The sequence below is a fragment of the Babylonia areolata genome, chromosome 26 (assembly GCF_041734735.1).
Source record: "Babylonia areolata isolate BAREFJ2019XMU chromosome 26, ASM4173473v1, whole genome shotgun sequence".
In the NCBI taxonomy this organism is placed as follows: Eukaryota; Metazoa; Mollusca; class Gastropoda; order Neogastropoda; family Buccinidae; genus Babylonia; species Babylonia areolata.
Genome location: NC_134901.1, coordinates 44477454 through 44496755, shown reverse-complemented (window position 1 = coordinate 44496755; position 19302 = coordinate 44477454). Strand labels below are relative to the sequence as shown.

At 48.1% G+C, this 19302-nt stretch overlaps 1 protein-coding gene across 1 annotated transcript in view; it reads left to right on the top strand.

Annotated features, from left to right (window-relative positions):
• The window catches only part of LOC143300330 (hydrocephalus-inducing protein homolog), a 142558-nt gene that overhangs the window by 42387 nt on the left and 80869 nt on the right, over positions 1-19302 (top strand). Inside the window, exons 26-37 of the mRNA XM_076613931.1 lie at positions 55-192; positions 1105-1194; positions 3656-3940; positions 5083-5312; positions 7393-7666; positions 8213-8410; positions 11196-11363; positions 12111-12350; positions 14096-14198; positions 15518-15616; positions 16146-16334; positions 17332-17508. Coding sequence (XP_076470046.1) covers positions 55-192; positions 1105-1194; positions 3656-3940; positions 5083-5312; positions 7393-7666; positions 8213-8410; positions 11196-11363; positions 12111-12350; positions 14096-14198; positions 15518-15616; positions 16146-16334; positions 17332-17508 — 2191 coding nt within the window. The remainder of the gene's footprint in view (positions 1-54; positions 193-1104; positions 1195-3655; positions 3941-5082; positions 5313-7392; positions 7667-8212; positions 8411-11195; positions 11364-12110; positions 12351-14095; positions 14199-15517; positions 15617-16145; positions 16335-17331; positions 17509-19302) is intronic.

Sequence of the window (19302 nt, the reverse complement as noted above, 5' to 3'; positions counted from 1 at the left end):
ATTAACAGAGGTGAGTGTGACGTTATCAGCTGTGTGACTGTGTTGTGTTGCCAGCTGTACGACAGTGTGGGGGTGAAGGAGCTGACCCTGGTGAATGCAGGCCGGGTGCCCTTCAGTTTCTATGCCCTGGACATCCATCCTGTGGAACTGGGAGCCCCCAAACCAGGCCAGCCTGAGCTGGTCCCTCATTCTGTGGGTCACCAGCCTCTTGTGTGTGTGTGTGTGTGTGTTTGTGTGTGTGTGTGTGTAGCTGTGTGTGTGTGTGTGTGTTTTGTTTGTAAAGACAGTAGCATGGTGATATATACTTTTTATACGATTATCTTCAATAATTTAGGAGACAGGACTGAACTGAGATTCTTCAAGTGAGAATTTTCCATTTTTCTGAAACTTTTCTCAGCATAGAGCATTGCAAAATGTCTGAGCAGCTAAAGGGTTAAATGATGATGTAGTGTGAAATGGACATTCAGCGTCGTCCTCCTTGTTATTTGTGTACAACATGTGCTCTACAACATGTCTGTCTTCTGTCTGGTATTTCAGCATGTGTCTGTATCTGTTTATATTTCTAGCCCCCATCTTTTTTTAACCTCTTTCCTTTTCTGTATTTCTGGGTAACCCTGTCTCTCATTTCAGGAATGGCAAAGGCTGTTTCTTTGGACAGGAAGAGAGAGAAGGGAGGCATGAACAGGTCCATGTTTGACAGTTTGTGAAAGATGTGTATGTGCATAGAGGCCCAGTGCTTGGCTTATATCACAGACTGACGTAAGTTTACATTTTGGCTAACAGCAGAGTGAGAGCTGTGTGATGAGCGGTTTCTCCTCTGAAAGGGGAAGTAATTTACAGCTCAGTCTTTTGTGAAGGACGATGAAATTAGGAGGCTGCAGCCTTAGGGGCTAGTTGGCCTTTGGGAACCACCCCAGTGCCAGCTTTCCTAAAACCCTCATGGCCCAGAGAGTAACTTGGGCAAGACGCTCTCCACTGTAATCAAATTCTAGCCCAGATGGGTCAGGACAGCAGATGCCTCCTCTGCTGTTCTGGTGGTCATAGTCAAGACACGACGGATCATATGTCATACATGTTTGGCCTTTATTGTTGTGTTTATTTCAGGGGCGGATGGACCCGTTCTGTGAGCAGAAACTGCAGGTTCGCTTCCTCCCCGGCTTTCCAGGATCTTTCTCCAAACGCTTTTCTATTCAGGTGTGTGTGTAGTCGTCAGCCACAGGTTTGGCTACAGGTCAGACTGTCAGGGGTGGTAGTGGTGGTGGTGGTGGTGGTTGCTGGTGGTGACACAGTGGACAGAACTTAGGACAGGTACAGCAGGTTACAGAGAGAGAATTTATAAAGTCAGGCACTCTCTGGTCAAAAACGCATGCAATCAGTGTGAATGTTTTTCACTTTTAAAGGTCACAATGAAGTTGTTGTTTTTTAAGGTAAATGGATACAAGAAAAAAAAACCCCTGAACATTTTGAAGTTGCAAGAGGCATATAAAAAAACAACAACTTGTGTATATTGCAGTTTAAGTATGTATATACACCATGCTAGCATCATTAGTTCTCGGGTGTTTAGGGTGCAGTTCAATATGTCTTTGGACTGAGTGACATGTTTTGCTGTTTTGGAATGGTGCATGTATGTGTTTGGGTCTAAAGTGTATTTTTTATCTGTGCATTTGTTTTTAATGTGCTGTCAACCCTGAAATGACTGCTGTGGTTGGCTATTTAAAAAAAAAAATTATTCTGTTATTATTTTTGGGGGTTGTTCTTAAGCACTGTTTCAGTGGCATAAATTTTATGCATCAGTGTTATGGAGGAATGTCATAAAAGAAATATTAACAAAAAGAGAAAAAAAATCATGCTTCAGAACTCTTGAGTCCCCCCCATCACCCCACCCCCACCACACCCATCACCCCGCCACCACCACGTCCCCCATCACCCTGCCCCCCACCACGTCCCCCATCACTCCACCCCCCACCACACCCATCACCCTGCCCCCCACCACGTCCCCCATCACCCCGCCCCCCACCACGTCCCCCATCACTCCGCCCCCCACCACGTCCCCCATCACTCCACCCCCCACCACACCCATCACCCCGCCCCCCACCACGTCCCCCATCACTCCACCCCCCACCACGTCCCCCATCACCCTGCCCCCCACCACGTCCCCCATCACTCCACCCCCCACCACACCCATCACCCCGCCCCCCACCACGTCCCCCATCACTCCACCCCCCACCACACCCATCACCCCGCCCCCCACCACGTCCCCCATCACTCCGCCCCCCACCACGTCCCCCATCACTCCACCCCCCACCACACCCATCACCCCGCCCCCCACCACGTCCCCCATCACTCCACCCCCCACCACGTCCCCCATCACCCTGCCCCCCACCACGTCCCCCATCACTCCACCCCCCACCACACCCATCACCCCGCCCCCCACCACGTCCCCCATCACTCCACCCCCCACCACACCCATCACCCCGCCCCCCACCACGTCCCCCATCACTCCACCCCCCACCACGTCCCCCATCACCCTGCCCCCCACCACGTCCCCCATCACTCCACCCCCCACCACACCCATCACCCCGCCCCCCACCACGTCCCCCATCACTCCACCCCCCACCACGTCCCCCATCACTCCACCCCCCATCACTCCACCCCCCACCACGTCCCCCATCACTCCACCCCCCACCACGTCCCCCATCACTCCACCCCCCATCACTCCGCCCCCCACCATGTCCCCCATCACTCCACCCCCCACCACGTCCCCCATCACTCCACCCCCCAACCACGTCCCCCATCACTCCACCCCCCACCACGTCCCCCATCACTCCACCCCCCATCACTCCACCCCCCACCACGTCCCCCATCACTCCACCCCCCATCACCCTGCCCCCCACCACGTCCCCCATCACTCCACCCCCCATCACTCCACCCCCCACCACGTCCCCCATCACTCCACCCCCCACCACACCCATCACCCTGCCCCCCACCACGTCCCCCATCACTCCGCCCCCCACCACGTCCCCCATCACTCCGCCCCCCACCACGTCCCCCATCACCCTGCCCCCCACCACGTCCCCCATCACTCCGCCCCCCACCACGTCCCCCATCACTCCGCCCCCCACCACGTCCCCCATCACCCCGCCCCCCACCACGTCCCCCATCACTCCACCCCCCACCACACCCATCACCCTGCCCCCCACCACACCCATCACCCTGCCCCCCACCACGTCCCCCATCACTCCACCCCCCACCACACCCATTACCCTGCCCCCCACCACACCCATCACCCCGCCCCCCACCACGTCCCCCATCACTCCACCCCCCACCACGTCCCCCATCACTCCACCCCCCACCACACCCATCACCCTGCCCCCCACCACGTCCCCCATCACTCCACCCCCCACCACACCCATCACCCCGCCCCCCACCACGTCCCCCATCACTCCACCCCCCACCACACCCATCACCCTGCCCCCCACCACGTCCCCCATCACTCCACCCCCCACCACACCCAGCTTGGTCAGCAGCACTCCCAGTAGCCAGCAGTCCACACACACACACACACACACACACACACACATGCACACACACACACACACACACACACAGCTTGTGTTAATTGATTTGGTGTGTGTGTGTGTGTGTGTGTGATCAGGTTGCCCACTTTGAGCCGGACGTGATCCACATCTACGGGGAGGGGGTGTTCCCCCGCATCTCCCTAGACCTGCCTCGCTGCTGCCTTTCTGTGAGCGACGTTGGTGGCTGTGAGGAGCAGCAGTACCAGGTCCTGCTGAAGGAGGCCTGCAGGAACCTGCTGCCTGTCTGCTCTGACACCGCCCTCAACACCCTCACCAACTCTTTCTTCCACAAGACCTGCCACGACTGCCTGAAGGACCCCTTCGACTCGGCCACCGTGCATGAGCTGAACACTTTGTTGCAGGTGAGGTGGGGTGCGTTTTTTTGTTTTTGTTTTGTTTTTGTTTTTTACATCTTGTGGATGGTCAGTACGGTGGCAGCGTCTGTATTGTCTATTGCCATGGGTGCAATAGCCGAGTGGTTAAAGTGTTGGACTCTCAATTTGAGGGTCCCAGGTTCGAATCTCGTTAACGGCGCCTGGCTGGTAAAGAGTGGAGATTTTTCTTATCACCCAGGTCAGCATATATGCAGACCTACTTGTGCCCAAACCCCTTTTGTTAAAGATCCTGTAATCCATGTCAGCGTTCGGTGGGTTATGGAAACAAGAACGTACCCAGCATGCCCATCTCCCAAAACGGAGTATGGCTGCCTCTTTGGTAAATAAAATGGTCATACATGTACATGTCTGTCTGAGTGTGTATGTGTGTGTGCCTGAAAACTGATTCAATGACACGGGAAGCAAATGAAAAGTGCCCAATGGCAGCCGTCAGTCGGCTATACCCAGCTAGCCAGCCTGTTGTGCAACTGACCCCGTGTTTGAAAGGCACTTAGAGCTTGATCTCCAAGCGAGGATAGGCGCTATATAAGTATCTGTATCAGTCATTCATATTCGTAGTATGTTTTTCTTTTTTTGTGTGTGATGGCTGATGTGGCATGACATGCACGGACTAGTGCATGTTGTTTGACATTGAGGAAACACACACACACACACACACACACACACACACACACACACACCTCACAAACACACACACCAACTTGCATACGTGCACTCACAGACATACACATACACACACTCACACACATGCTCGTGCATGTAACACAAGACACCCAGACGCACACACACACACACACACACACACACACACCAACATGTATGCATGCACTCACACACATACACACACACTCACACACATGCTCATGCATGAAACATAAGACACACAGACACACACACACACAGAGCACACACGCAACACACACACACACACACACACACAAACGCATGCACACACACGCACACGCACACACTTACACACACACTCACCCACATCCATGGACAGACACTAAGCAGACACAGTGCCTGACACACACGTCACGGAGGTGCCAGACCAGCCTGTGTGTGCCAGAGGTCCCTGGCAGCATCAGCACGCGGTAGTGTTGTTGCAGAACATCCCGGTGGTGCCGTCCATTCAGGAGGTGCTGCTGGAGGTGGAGAGGCTGGCGGTGCGGAACTTTGCCATCCACAGGATGATCCTGGCCGCCCAGAGCACTACCTACAGTCTGGAGGTGGAGAGAACGGCAGAGATGATGAGGCGCACCAGTCATTCCCCCTCCATGCCTCGCTGCTCCGTGGGCGAAGTGAAGGAGCTCACCCGACCAAGCAGCAAGAAGCAAAAGTGAGCTTTCTTCTCCTTCTTCTTCCTTCCTGGGCTGCAGCTCCCACATTCATTTGTGGGCTGCAACTCCCACATTCATTTGTATGTACACAAGTGGGCCTTTGTGTATATGACCCTTTTTTACCCGGCCATGAAGGCAGTCATACTGTGTCTTCAGGGGGTTACATGCTGGGTACGTTCTTGTTTCCATAACCCACCGAAGGCTGACATGGATTACAGGATCTTTAACATGCGTATTTGATATTCTGCTTGTGTGAACACTTGAAGGGGGTTCAGGCATAAGCAGGTCTGCACATAGGTTGCCCAGGGAGATCGGAAAAATCTCCACCCTTTACCCACCAGGCGCTCTTACCAAGATTCGAACCCAGGACCCTCAGATTGAAAGTCCAACGGTTTCACCACTGGGCTATTGCACCCATCAAACGTGAGCTTTAAAAAAACACAAGAAGAAAAAAATGTCAGATTTGAAGCTTCTTATGAGATACCTAGCACAGTATTCAGTGAAAGAAAAAGAAAAAAAAAATCATTTATCAGAATGGGTTAGGCACTGGATTTCTGTTGTTCAGTGTTTACCTGTGATCAGGGTTCAAAGCCTGTTTTCAGCATGGTGTAATGTTTTTTGGGGGAAAGGCACTTTTTATTCCAATTTTTCTCACTCCACCCACGTGTGAATGGGTGGGTGAGTACCTTCCCCAGTTGATAAGTTATGTTGCAGGTCCAAACTGCCCAAAGTGATAAGTTGTGTTTGCAGGCCCAAACTGCCCCAAAAGTGGACAAGCTGGGTTTGCAGGCCAAAACTGCCCCAAAAGTGGACAAGTTGTGTTTGCAGGCCCAAACTGCCCCAAAAGTAACAAGTGTGTGCAGGCCCAAACTGCCCAAAAAGTGAACCGTGCTGTGTGCAGGCCCGAACTGCCCAAAAGGTGGCGAGTGGTGTTTGCAGGCTCAAACTACCCAAAGTGTCAAGTTGATGCAGGCCCAAACTGCCCAAAAAGCCCAAACTGCCCCAAAAGCCCAAACTGCCCAAAAAGTGACAGATTAGTGGTATGTTACAGGCCCCAAACTGCCCCAAAAGTGACATGAGTGGTGTGTTACAGGCCCAAACTGCCCAAAAAGTGACAGATTAGTGGTATGTTACAGGCCCCAAACTGCCGAAAAAGTGACATGAGTGGTGTGTTACAGGCCCAAACTGCCCAAAAAGTGACAGATTAGTGGTATGTTACAGGCCCCAAACTGCCGAAAAAGTGACATGAGTGGTGTGTTACAGGCCCAAACTGCCCAAAAAGTGACAGATTAGTGGTATGTTACAGGCCCCAAACTGCCGAAAAAGTGACATGAGTGGTGTGTTACAGGCCCAAACTGCCCAAAAAACCCAAACTGCCCAAAAAGTGACAGGTGAGTGGTGTGTTACAGGCCCAAACTGCCCCAAAAACCCAAACTGCCCAAAAAGTGACAGGTGAGTGGTGTGTTACAGGCCCAAACTGCCCCAAAAAACCAAACTGCCCAAAAAGTGACAGATGAGTGGTGTGTTACAGGCCCAAACTGCCTTAAAAAACCCAAACTGCCCAAAAAGTGACAGGTGAGTGGTGTGTTACAGGCCCAAACTGCCCAAAAAGTGACAGATGAGTGGTGTGTTACAGGCACAAACTGCCCCCCAAAAAATTGACAGATGAGTGGTGTGTTACAGGCCCACCCCCCACCCCCCCAAAAGTGACAGGTGAGTGGTGTGTTACAGGCACAAACTGCCCCCCCAAAAAATTGACAGATGAGTGGTGTGTTACAGGCCCACCCCCCACCCCCCCAAAATGACAGGTGAGTGGTGTGTTACAGGCACAAACTGCCCCCCAAAAAATTGACAGATGAGTGGTGTGTTACAGGCCCAAACTGCCCCCCCAAAAAGTGACAGATGAGTGGTGTGTTACAGGCCCAAACTGCCCCCCAAAAAGTGACAGATGAGTGGTGTGTTACAGGCCCAAACTGCCCCCCCAAAAAGTGACAGATGAGTGGTGTGTTACAGGCCCAAACTGCCCAAAAAACCCAAACTGCCCCCCAAGAGTGACAGATGACTGGTGTGTGTTTACAGACCCAAGCTGCCCATGTACCTCCTGGACTTTGGCTACGTGGTGCCGGGGACCAAGCCGACCCAGACGGTGCGGGTGACCAACACGGGGTGGTACCCAGTGTCCTTCCGGGTGAAGCGCGGGGCCCTGGGCCCCCTGGGCTTCGTGGTCGGTCTGGACACCGTTCACCAGCTGCCTGGGGCTCCTGACCACGAGACCATCGACTTTGTCACCTCCTTTGATCCCAAGGCCGCCGGCCTGACCCCTGGACCTGTGGAGGTCACCGTTCCCATTGATGTGAGCTGTGGTTTTGTGGGTGGTGGTGGTGGTGGTGGTGTTTTGTGTTGTGTGTGTGGGGGGTGGGTTGACGGGGGTGTGTGTGCTGTGGTGTGTGTTTTGTGTCTGTGTGTGTGTGTGTGTGCATGGAAAATAGGAGAGGTGGCTTAGCCTAGGGAAAGGGATGGATAGGGAGGGAGCACCACATTCAACCAACCCTTGTGGCTGGCTGACCCCCTCTTGCATCAGTAACAATTCCAACAGTCAGCACACACACACACACACTCTCTCTCTCTCTCTCTTTCTCTCTCTCCCAGCACACACGCGCACATACACACACACACACACACACACGAGCGTCTACACATGTGCACACAAGTAAACAGAAGCACACACTACACACACACACATGCACACATGCATGCACGCACGCATGCACACACACACACACACACACACACACACCGCAACGCAACGCAACGCAACGCAACACACACACACACACACACACACACACACACACACACAAAGTGTGAACGATCACCCCCACGCCCCCTCTTCCCCCAGATCCTTCACGGCCCAGTGGTGGAGCTTTGCCTGAGGGCGGTGGTGACGGTGCCCAGCATGCAGCTGTCTGAGGAGGAGCTGGACTTTGACTGCGTCAAGTGCGGAGAGTGCTGCATTCTGCTGCTCCGCATCCACAACCACCAGAAGGTGCCCTGCTCATGGTCCGTCGTCCACGAAGCCAGCGACAAGGGGGAGATGGTAGGTTCACAGCTGTTGTGGTTGTTTGTCGTCTTTCCTTCACATCATCAGCTTCAGCTTGTCAACTCACTCTCTCTCTCTCTCTCTCTCTCTCTCTCTCTCTCTCTCTCTCTCTCTCTCTTTCTCTCTCTCTCTCTCTCTCTCTCTCACACACACACACACACACACACACACACACACACACACAAATAAAGGCACACACACACACATATATGAGGTCATGAGTGTTCACACAAACACACACACACACAATCACATGCGCACACACACACACACACACACACAAACACACACACACACACACTCACACCAAGAAACTTCATAAATGCATGTTTTTCATCTTCATGGATATTTATCTTTTACCGCAAAGTTTCCGTGTGAAAAACGCTCCGGAGTGCCAAATATTTTAGACACTATACTCTCAGTCACAGGCTTCGGTTCAAGTCAAAACAACACAATGGACTTGTTCACTTCAAACTCAGGCAGGAGGCAAAGGTTTGTCATTGTTCTGTTGGTAGGAAAACGTTTTTCAGAGAAACTTTATAAGTTCTATTGTCGCTTTGAACACGAAGACCTGAAAAATGACTTAGCAAAAGTAATCACTGACCTTCAGAAAAATGCTTTTAATGATGAAAATTATGTTGTTGTTGACTCCTGTGCTGTTGAATCTGTTTTTAAAAAACTGCATGTGAAAAAAGCAATTGGTCCTGGTGAGATCAGTGGTCGTCTTTTGAAGACGTGTGCCTCACAGTTATGTGGTGTGTTTAGCAGCATATACACCCGGTCTTTAAAAGATTGTTGTGTTCCTGACCTGTGGAAGAAATCCATCATTCGCCCTGTCCTAAAAATCAAAAGGTCTATCTCCTTGAACGACTATTGCCCCATTGCCCTTACCCCTATTGTGATGAAGTGCTTTGAATGTATAATCCTCAAATACATCCTGTCACACACTGTTCCACACAATGATCAACATCAGTTTGCATACAGATCCAGTCGAAGTACTGCCAATGCTACACTCACTCTCCATCATGCATACACCCACTTTGAGAAACCAAATTTGTTTGTTCATATTCTGTTCATAGATTTTTCTTCTGCATTCAATACCATACAACCACATCTGATGGCACCGAAGTTTCTTTCTCTCAGCGTTTGTCCAAAGCTTGTTCTATGGCTCACCAATTCCCTTGTTAACAGAACCCAGTCTGTCCGTTTTCTTCAAGCTCTTTCCTCCTTCAAATCAACTTCAACTGGCGCTCCCCAAGGATCAGTTCTGTCACCTGTCTTGTTCACATTATACACCAGTGACTGCACTGGTGCAAACACAACACCCTTGATAAAATTCCTCTGATGACACTGCACTTGAAGATCTTTCTAACTCTGACACTGTCTATTTTGAACAAGTTGAGATGTTTTCTACCTGGTGCAAGGACAGCTCTTTAGATTTAAATGTTCAAAAAACAAAAATGGTTATTGATTTCAGGAAAAGCCCGTTCCCCATCCCGCACCGCTATATCAATGGAACAAAAGTTGAGAGTCAGTGAATATGAATACTTTGGTACAATAATTGATGAAAAACTCCGTTTTACACCCAACACATATCACATCCAAAAGAAATGCCAGTCTGGCATCTACTGTTTACAGAAGCTTTGAAAGATCCAGGTCAGTCCTAAAATTCTCCAGGGTTTCTACCGCTGCTTCATTGAATCGGCTTTAACTTTCTCTTTTATCTGCTGGTATGGAAGTTTAAACATGAAGAACAAGAACACTTTGAGCAAATTTGTGAATGTGTCCACCAAAATAGTTGGGGTCAAACAAGAACCTCTTAATGAGCCGTACAGACAACGTGTGAAAGAAAAATCAACAAAGATCAGAAGTGATGACAGCCATATTCTTTCAAATATTACAAACTTTTACCTTCAGGAAAATGCTATTGATTTCCCAAACTGAAAACCTTTTGAACCTAAAACAATTTTATACCCCAGTCCATTCATTTCTTAAATAACTGACTGATTAACACACAAGTGTTTTAAAAATTGGCCCTTGTGCGTGTGCAGGTGTGTGTGTGTGTATGTGTGTGTGTGTGTGCGTATCTGTTGGGAGATCTATATCTGTATGTGTGCGCGCATGTGTGTGTGTGGGGAGGGGAGCAAGGGGGGTTGTGTGTGTACATGTGTGTGTGCGTGTGTGTGTGTGTGTGTGCGTGCGTGTATTTGTTGTGTGTATGTATGTGTGTGTGTGTGTGCGCATGCAAGGTTATGTGAATTATATAATTGTGCATGGATTTTAAATACTGTTAAATAACAACTGGTTTTAATCATGTACATTGTTGTTTTAACTATAGTATGATATTTTCTCTTACTGTGCTTGTCGCACTGGTTGATTTGTGATTATTGTAAGAGATTGATTAGCATTAACTTTGTATCTAGGCATTTTATGTTTCTTTTGTATAAATGATGAATGTGTGATTGTGATCATTGTACGAAAGATCCTTATCAACTTAGCATTTCAGCATTTTATGTCTTTCATGTATAAATTTTACATTGAGAGACTGTGATTTTCGTGTATTGTTTACGTAAAATACACCACACATGAATTTCTCTTTGTGAGATAATAAAGTATTCTGTATTCTGTAAACTGGCTGCAGCTGTCAAGCTTTGTTACAGTGTAAAAATGGTCTTGTTAAAAATGACCCTTGATGTCGACTAAAGTCACCTATGGCGATGCACTGTCTGGTCAGCTAAAGTCACCTATGGCAGTGAAAGAGTTGGTGATGTCCCTTTTGCAGAACCCAAGGCAGACACCACCACACTCACTGCGACGCCCAGTGCGGCTCAAGAAGCTGAAGAAAGAGAAGAAGAAGAAGCCGGACACCTTTGAGGTGATCCCGCCTAGCGGAGTTCTGCAGCCAGACGTAAAGGTCAACGTCCTGGTCAAGTTCACACCCACAGAAGAGGTCAGTTTAGTTAGCACTGTGTGCACAGCAATAAAGTGCTTCCGCTCTGATAGGTACACTAATATAGATAGAGATGTGCAAGCACTCAAGGCCTGACTGGTGTGTTGGATCATGCTGCTGTTCGGTATCTGTCCAGACGTGGAGCGTTGGCCAAGTTTTAACGCATCCGTGTTTGTTGGCACGAACATAGGGATGTGTCCATGGTGTTGGTTTATGTCCTCAACAAACATAGGGATGTGTCCATGGTGTTGGTTTATGTCCTCAACAAACATAGGGATGTGTCCATGATGTTGGTTTATGTCCTCAACAAACATAGGGATGTGTCCATGGTGTTGGTTTATGTCCTCAACAAACATAGGGATGTGTCCATGGTGTTGGTTTATGTCCTCAACAAACATAGGGATGTGTCCATGGTGTTGGTTTATGTCCTCAACAAACATAGGGATGTGTCCATGGTGTTCATGTAATTATACTTGCAGCATACATGATGAAGGTGTTTATTTCTGATAAGGCCAAAGGATTCAATTTTCTGAATTGGTAATTTATGATTGTGTGCCAGTAAGTGTGAATGCCCAATACAGTGATCAGTTTAGCAAACTATTAAAATAGTTTGGTAAGTTAAAGACATTAAAAACAACAATATCTGGCTTATATTGCCAGATTAAGTTAATTTCAGAAAGTGAATCTCATGGTTTCCATTCTTGAAAAAAAAAGAAAAAAAAGCATAGTATGTACTGTGTGTTTCAGAAAGAATACGAGGAGACGTTACGTTTCAAGATCTCTCAGAGCGAGGAGCAGCTGTTGCTGGTGTGCCGTGGGTACGGGCAGGAGCCCAGCCTGGACTTCAGCCAGTGCATGCTGGATTTCCCCAGCATCCTGCCCTTCAGCGGGGGTGAGACACGGACCGTTGTCATCACCAACCCCTGCACCTTCCCCATCGAGTTCTACTGCCTCGAGCATGACTCGCAGTATCTCAAGGAGGAAAAGGTGACCCCACCCTCTCTCTCTCTCTCTCTCTCTCTCTCTCTCTCTCTCTCTCTCTCCCCATCTATCCCTCTCTCTCTCTTTCTCTCTCTCTCTCCATGCCCTCAGTATGCTGATCTGAGACAACAGTATATCCCCTCTAAGTACTACAATGCTCCATCTTGCATTGCTTTTTGCAAGTGAAAACAAATTATTGGTCAAGCGCTTGGCTGTCTTCGTAGACTAGGCTTTGAAAGTATGTTGCTAATAGTGAAATGTTTGTGATGTACCTCTGCATTGACTTGTAACCACCCCTATTGACATGGGCCAATGGCCTGTTCATTAAAACATTTCAGTGTTCTCTCTCTCTCTCTCTTTCTCTCTATAGCCTGTGAAAACACTATTATGACAAAATGTTCTTTGTTTATATGTAGAAAAGAATGTCTCGATAATATCTCAAGTAATGCTTGATGTGGTTTTTTTCATGAAACTATGCTATTCCTGTTGTTATGGGCCAGAGGCCTGACAGTTAAAACATTTGACTTTGACTCTCTCTCTCTCTCTCTGTCTGTCTCTCTGTCTTGTTGCAGGTCTGCTGTATCTTGGCGATAAGTCTTGCTGTAGATTTTATTGCTTGTTGTTGCCAGTGTTGCTTGTCCTGTTTGCCGTACTCACTGAGCCATGTACATGGAGCTGTGACATTGTGACTGATAAGACTGTAAGGTGGTATGTGGGAACAGAGAGTTCGGACAGAGATTTGTGAAACCAAAGGTAGAAAGGTGGCACATAAAAAATCTTTACAAACCAGCGGCATGGATATTTAGCCAGTTGACTGACCCACATGAACTTTTGTGTGTACCGTAAAGTTCGGTCTATTGAGCGCACTGGTATATAAGCCGCACCCACTAAATATTGGAAAAAATTGAACTTTATACATACATAAGCTGCACCGGTTTATAAGCCGCACTTATTTCCAGTACCGGAACACATACTGATACTACAGAAAAGCTGTCGATACTCTAGGTTATGAAATAAACACAAGCGGGAACAACACAAACAAAAAAGCAAGCAAAAATACTGCTAGTGCCACAAAAAAATAATAAATAAACACAACGAATATAAGATCCATAATTTAGGGATAGTCACATTTATTCAACATCATCCTGCTCACTGAATCCACTAAAATCTTCGTCTTCAGTGTCCGAGTTGAAGAGAACCAGCACAGCTTCCTCCGCCATCTTGTCACTGACTTCAGCCTCGCTTTCACTTCATGAACATGAAGGTGGAAGTCGCTGCTGGTTCATCGCTTGCACTGTCGTCTGCTAGGTCGGTCACCTTCAATTTGAGGGCTGCATCATAGGCATAATGTCGCGTTTTCCGCATGATGATGGTGTACGCTTGAGCAGAGTAGAACTGAACGCTGATCTGAAGGCTTTAATGTGTGCGGATTTGATTTATAAAACGTGAACAGTTAGCACACTATCCTGAAGCTCATCCAAAAATTCATGGACAGAAATCATGATTTTGGTGAGTTGAAGGGCAGCTAAGAATAGACGAGAACGTGACACTCCTGGGATCGTTAAAATCCTCAAATAAGCCGCATTATTGTATAAGCCGCAGAGGTTGAAGCTGGGGTAAAAAGTCGCGGCTTATAGACTGAACTTTACGGTACACCGACAGCAGCATGGCAGGTATCTCAGGATCCCAGCACTTCATGCACAGCTTTTTTGTTGCCCACAAGGTAACTGTCCACTCTTGTTCGCTTTCAGGTGCTGCGTAGGATTCAGGGTTACGATGACTTCAGCTCCATCTTGCTGCCTCCCCGTTCTGCCGGAGAGAAACTGCCCAAGGACCTGCTGGAATACTACAAAGGTGTGTGCTTGTGTTGGCCGTGTGCTGTTTGATGTGAAGCATCTTGTGATTCCGAAGGACTGGGATGGCTCAGCTCTGAACAAACATTAACTGTTGTCTCTAACATTGCCATTATCCATTTACCAGGCCCTTCATTGGTAAGTACAGTATAGTTAACGATGACAGGTGTCTTTAAGGAGGAGGAGGACAGGTGTGTGTGTGTAGGTAAAATGAACAATGACAGGTGTCTTTAAGGAGGAAGCCGACAGGTGTGTGTGTGTAGGTAAAATGAACGATGACAGGTGTCTTTAAGGAGGAAGAGGACAGGTGTGTGTGTGTGTAGGTAAAATGAACGATAACAGGTGTCTTTAAGGAGGAAGAGGACAGGTGTGTGTGTGTGTAGGTAAAATGAATGATGACAGGTGTCTTTAAGGAGGAAGAGGACAGGTGTGTGTGTGTAGGTAAAATGAACGATGACAGGTGTCTTTAAGGAGGAAGCTGACAGGTGTGTGTGTGTAGGTAAAATGAACGATGACAGGTGTCTTTAAGGAGGAAGAGGACAGGTGTGTGTGTGTGTAGGTAAAATGAACGATGACAGGTGTCTTTAAGGAGGAAGAGGACAGGTGTGTGTGTGTAGGTAAAATGAACAATGACAGGTGTGTTGGAGGAGGAAGATGACAGGTGTGTAGGTAAAATGAACGATGACAGGTGTGTTGGAGGAGGAAGAGGACAGGTGTGTGTGTGTAGGTAAAATGAACGATGACAGGTGTGTTGGAGGAGGAAGAGGACAGGGGTGTGTGTGTGTGTGTAGGTAAAATGAACGATGACAGGTGTGTAGGTAAAATGAACGTTGACAGGTGTGTTGGAGGAAGAAGAGGACAGGTGTGTGTGGGTAAAATGAACGATGACAGGTGTGTAGGTAAAATGAACGATGACAGGTGTGTAGGTAAAATGAACAATGACAGGTGTTTTTGAGGAGGAAGAGGACAGGTGCGTGTGTGTGTAGTTGAATTATGAACGATGACAGGTGTGTAGGTAAATTATGAACAATGACGGGTGTGTAGGTAAATTAGATCATGAACGATGACAGATTATGAACAGTGACAGGTGTGTAGGTAAATTAGATCATGAACGATGACAGATTATGAATAATGACAGGTGTGTAGGTAAATTATGAACGATGACAGGTGTGTTGGAGGAGGAAGAGGACAGGTGTATGTGTGCAGGTAAATTATGAACGATGACAAGTGTGTAGGTAAAATGAACGATGACAGGTGTGTTGGAGGAGGAAGAGGACAGGTGGTTGAAGGTGGAATCAAGGGTGACAGGTGTGTTGTCAGAGTGTGGAAACCCACTGGGGGAGTTGGAGGACACTGGCGTCGTGGAAGCGCTGTCTGGAGAGAAGACAAGTCTGCTCTCATCGGACATTGACAAAAATGGTAATGGTACCCCTCTGTCTGATCTGGCTGAATGACACCACATGCATTCATGAACACACACACACACACACACACACACACACACACACACACACACTCCTGCACACACACAGAGTGCCAGACAAATGAAGATATTAAAATACAGAGACTGAAGCATTATTAATCACATGATTTCCTGAAATAGTCAAGTAAGCTTCTAACTTCTCTGTTGCCTTGAACTTACTTCCCTCTTCCCGTCTCATTCTGTCGTCATCCACTTCCACCACTCCCACACATGGTGTGAAGCAGTCATACACACGCGCGCGTGCACACACACACACACACACACACACAATCAGTGCATGAGGTACACATGCATGTGCATTTACATAAGAGACAAGTCAGGTTTTTCTGTCCACACTTATCAAAATGATTCACTCCTACCCAGGGCCCGGATGTCCAGTGGCCAGTGTTTTTTTTTTTTTTTTTTTTTTTCCATTTTTTATGGGGCCTCCAACCTCCTGTTGTGGCCAGTGTTGTTGTGTGGCAGGAGAGGACCCAGAGAAACATCGCAAGACTTTGGAAGTGTCACCAGCTGAACAGATGTCACATTCCAATGTGTCAACGGCGCCGTCGTTTGTCACCGCCCAGCAGTCGAAGGATATGGTCAGCGGGTCTGAGGTGGGAGGACTTTCCGGAACTGAGGACACACAGGAACAGAGTGCTGTGCTTACTGCAGGTGTGTGGAAGTGGAGGGCTTTTTTTTCCATTGTTGTTGGCGTTGTTTGTTGTTTTTTTCCATCTCTGTCTGCATTCAGGAGGTTCAAGAGACATAGGTTCCGTGGAAGATTTTTGACTCAGATGTGTTACAAACAAAGGGAGGTTTTGAATTGATCCTGTTTCAGAGTGTGTGTATGTGTGTGCATGTGTTTGTGCGTGTCTGTGTGTTTCTGGAGGGGCCAGACTTGGCAAGATAATATAGATATGGATAAAACCCTGCGAGTCATATTGATGAAGTACTAGCAATTCATAGTTAGGGTCACAGTCATCTTCATGGTCAGTACTTGGCCTAATAGTAGAACAAGTACTGACCATGAAGAAAAAAAGGATCCTTTTGAAGTTCATAGATCAAAGACAAAAGTCATGGCATAGAATTGAAAAAAAGCTCATCAGTAAGATCATGTATCCAATTTTCTTCAGATATGGAACAGTGCTTGATCATGGTGAGAGCAAAAAAAAAAAAGTCCGGTTTTGAACTTCTTCTTTGCTTGTGGGCTACAACTCTCCCACGTTCACTCATATGTACACAAGTGGGCTTTAACGTGTATGACTGTTTTTACCCTGCCTTGTAGACAGCCATACTCTGTTTTCGGGGGAGTGCATGCTGGTTTTGTTCTTGTTTCCATAACTCACCGAAGGCTGTCATGGATTACAGGATCTCCAGTGTGCGCATTTGATCTTCTGTGTGCGTATACACATGAAGGGGGTTCAGGCACAAGCAGGTCTGCATATATATTGACCTTGGAGATCAGAAATATTTCCACCCTTTACCCACCACGCACCATTACCGAGATTTGAACCTGGGTCCCTCAGATTGAAAGTCCAATGCTTTAACTGCTTGGCTATTGCGTGCGTCTAACAACAGAATGAAAACGAATAAAATGAAACAATATAAATTATATATATATATATATATACTGTTTTATTCTTCTGTTTTTTTACGGTGTCATGTCTAGAGCCGGTGCAGGAGCCAGTGCTGTCGGTGATGGAGGAGGGGCAGGTGGGGCAGGTGGAGAGAAACCCCGTGCTGACGGCCATCGCCTCCTACCTAGGGGTGGACCTGACCGCCCAGGACAGGGGGGCTGACAACACCTGTGGGCTGGCTGTCATCGTGCACGGCAGTCCTTACACAGGTGGGTCACCACCACCCCCCTCCCTTCCCCTTTACTGCCCACCTCTGTGTATGTGTGTGTGTGTGTGTGTGTGTGTGTGTGCTGCCGAAGCAGCTGCTGTACAGAGAACTGTGTCAAGGCAAGCCCTCAGTTGGAGGGCCAGAAGAAAGTGCTACAAAAACTGCCTCAAAGTGTCCTCCAGAGACATGGGCGTTGACGTCAACACATGGGCGATGGTTGCTCTGGACCGTCCAACTTGCACAGCAAGATCACCACAGGAGCCCATGCAGCTGAAGCCAGGCGCATCACAGAAGCACAAAGAAAGCGTGTTTGTTGTGTGCAAGGCCCGAGCAGCGTCCACTGCCATGACAGCACCAACTCACTTGTGTCTCACATATGGGTGAGCCTTCAGGGCCGTGACTGGCCTCATCACTCACCTCCATACCCACAGCCACCAATCTGATGTTTTAAGCCATGGTTATCTTCAAATCCAAAGGACAAACATCATCATGTGTGTGTGTGTGTGCATTTTACGGGTGTTTGTGTATTTATCAACATTGTTCCTACAAGTAAAAAATCATGAGAGGTACTTGAAGAGCAACGCTGCAGCAAGGCTCATGCGGCGAGAGAAATCGGCCCCCTGCAGCATCAGCAGACTTCCAGTGCACTGTGTGTGCTCACCACTCTGCAAATCCTGACCTGGCCTGCAGAGCCACAGTTCCTGCCGTGTGCATAGACAGCTGCGCTGTCATGTCTTCCTTGAGAGCCAGGGACAACCATCACTATCATCATCATCATCATCATTATTATTGTTACTAACATCATCATTATTGTTATTATTATACCATTACTTTTCACTCCATGTCTGTGATCCCAAAGGGAGGAGTGCAGGGAGGAGACAAAGAAATGTGTGAACTGAAAAATGTAAGGTGGATCAGCAGAACATAAAATGAATGAGAAAGAGAGTGCAGAAGTATGCGTGTGCCTGGGGAGGGGTGCCGTGACCAGGTGATAGTGTGTGTGTGGCCTGGCTCACCCAGCCTCTCCAAACTGTGATGGCTACTTGCCTTTCTTTCTCTCCATTTACTCTCTCAGGTTGATTTTTCTTTGGCTCTGTTCTGACGGGGGTGGCGGTGGAGGGAAGGGGATGATGGGGAAGGGAAGGGAAGTTGGCTGCAGTCATACAGTATGGTTTTTCATCGTGCGCTGATTTTTCTTTTCTAATTATTTACGGTTTTTGTTTCTTTCACTTAAGTCCCTCTTTAGTGTGAGAGCTTGGAGTAAAATGCTTGTGCCTTGCTCATCTAGTTTCAGTATCAGTTTCGTAAGGAAGATGTCACTGCGTTTGGACAAGTCTGTATACGCTGCACCACATCTGCTAGGCAGATGCCTGACCAGCAGCATAACCCAATGTTTAGTCAGTGTTTAGTCAGGCCTTAAGTGCATGCATATATAGATACGTTTGTGTACATATCAGACTGGATTTCTTCCACAGAATTTTGCCAGAGGACAACACCCTCATTGCCATGGGTTCTTTTTCAGTGCACCAAGTGCATGCTGCACACGGGACCTTGGTTTATCGTCTCCTCCAAATCATTGTTCAGTTTGATTTTCCCAGCCCCCGTCCAACTTGGGAGAAAGGGTGAGAGCGGGATTTGAAGCCCAAACCTCTCAAGGACTCTCTGTATCGGCAGATAAGCATCTTCACCATTCTGCCACCTTCCTCCAAGTTAGCTTGACATCTTAACTCTCTCCATACGAACGGCAAAAGAGACGACGTTAACTGCGTTTCACCCCAATTACCACCATCAAAAT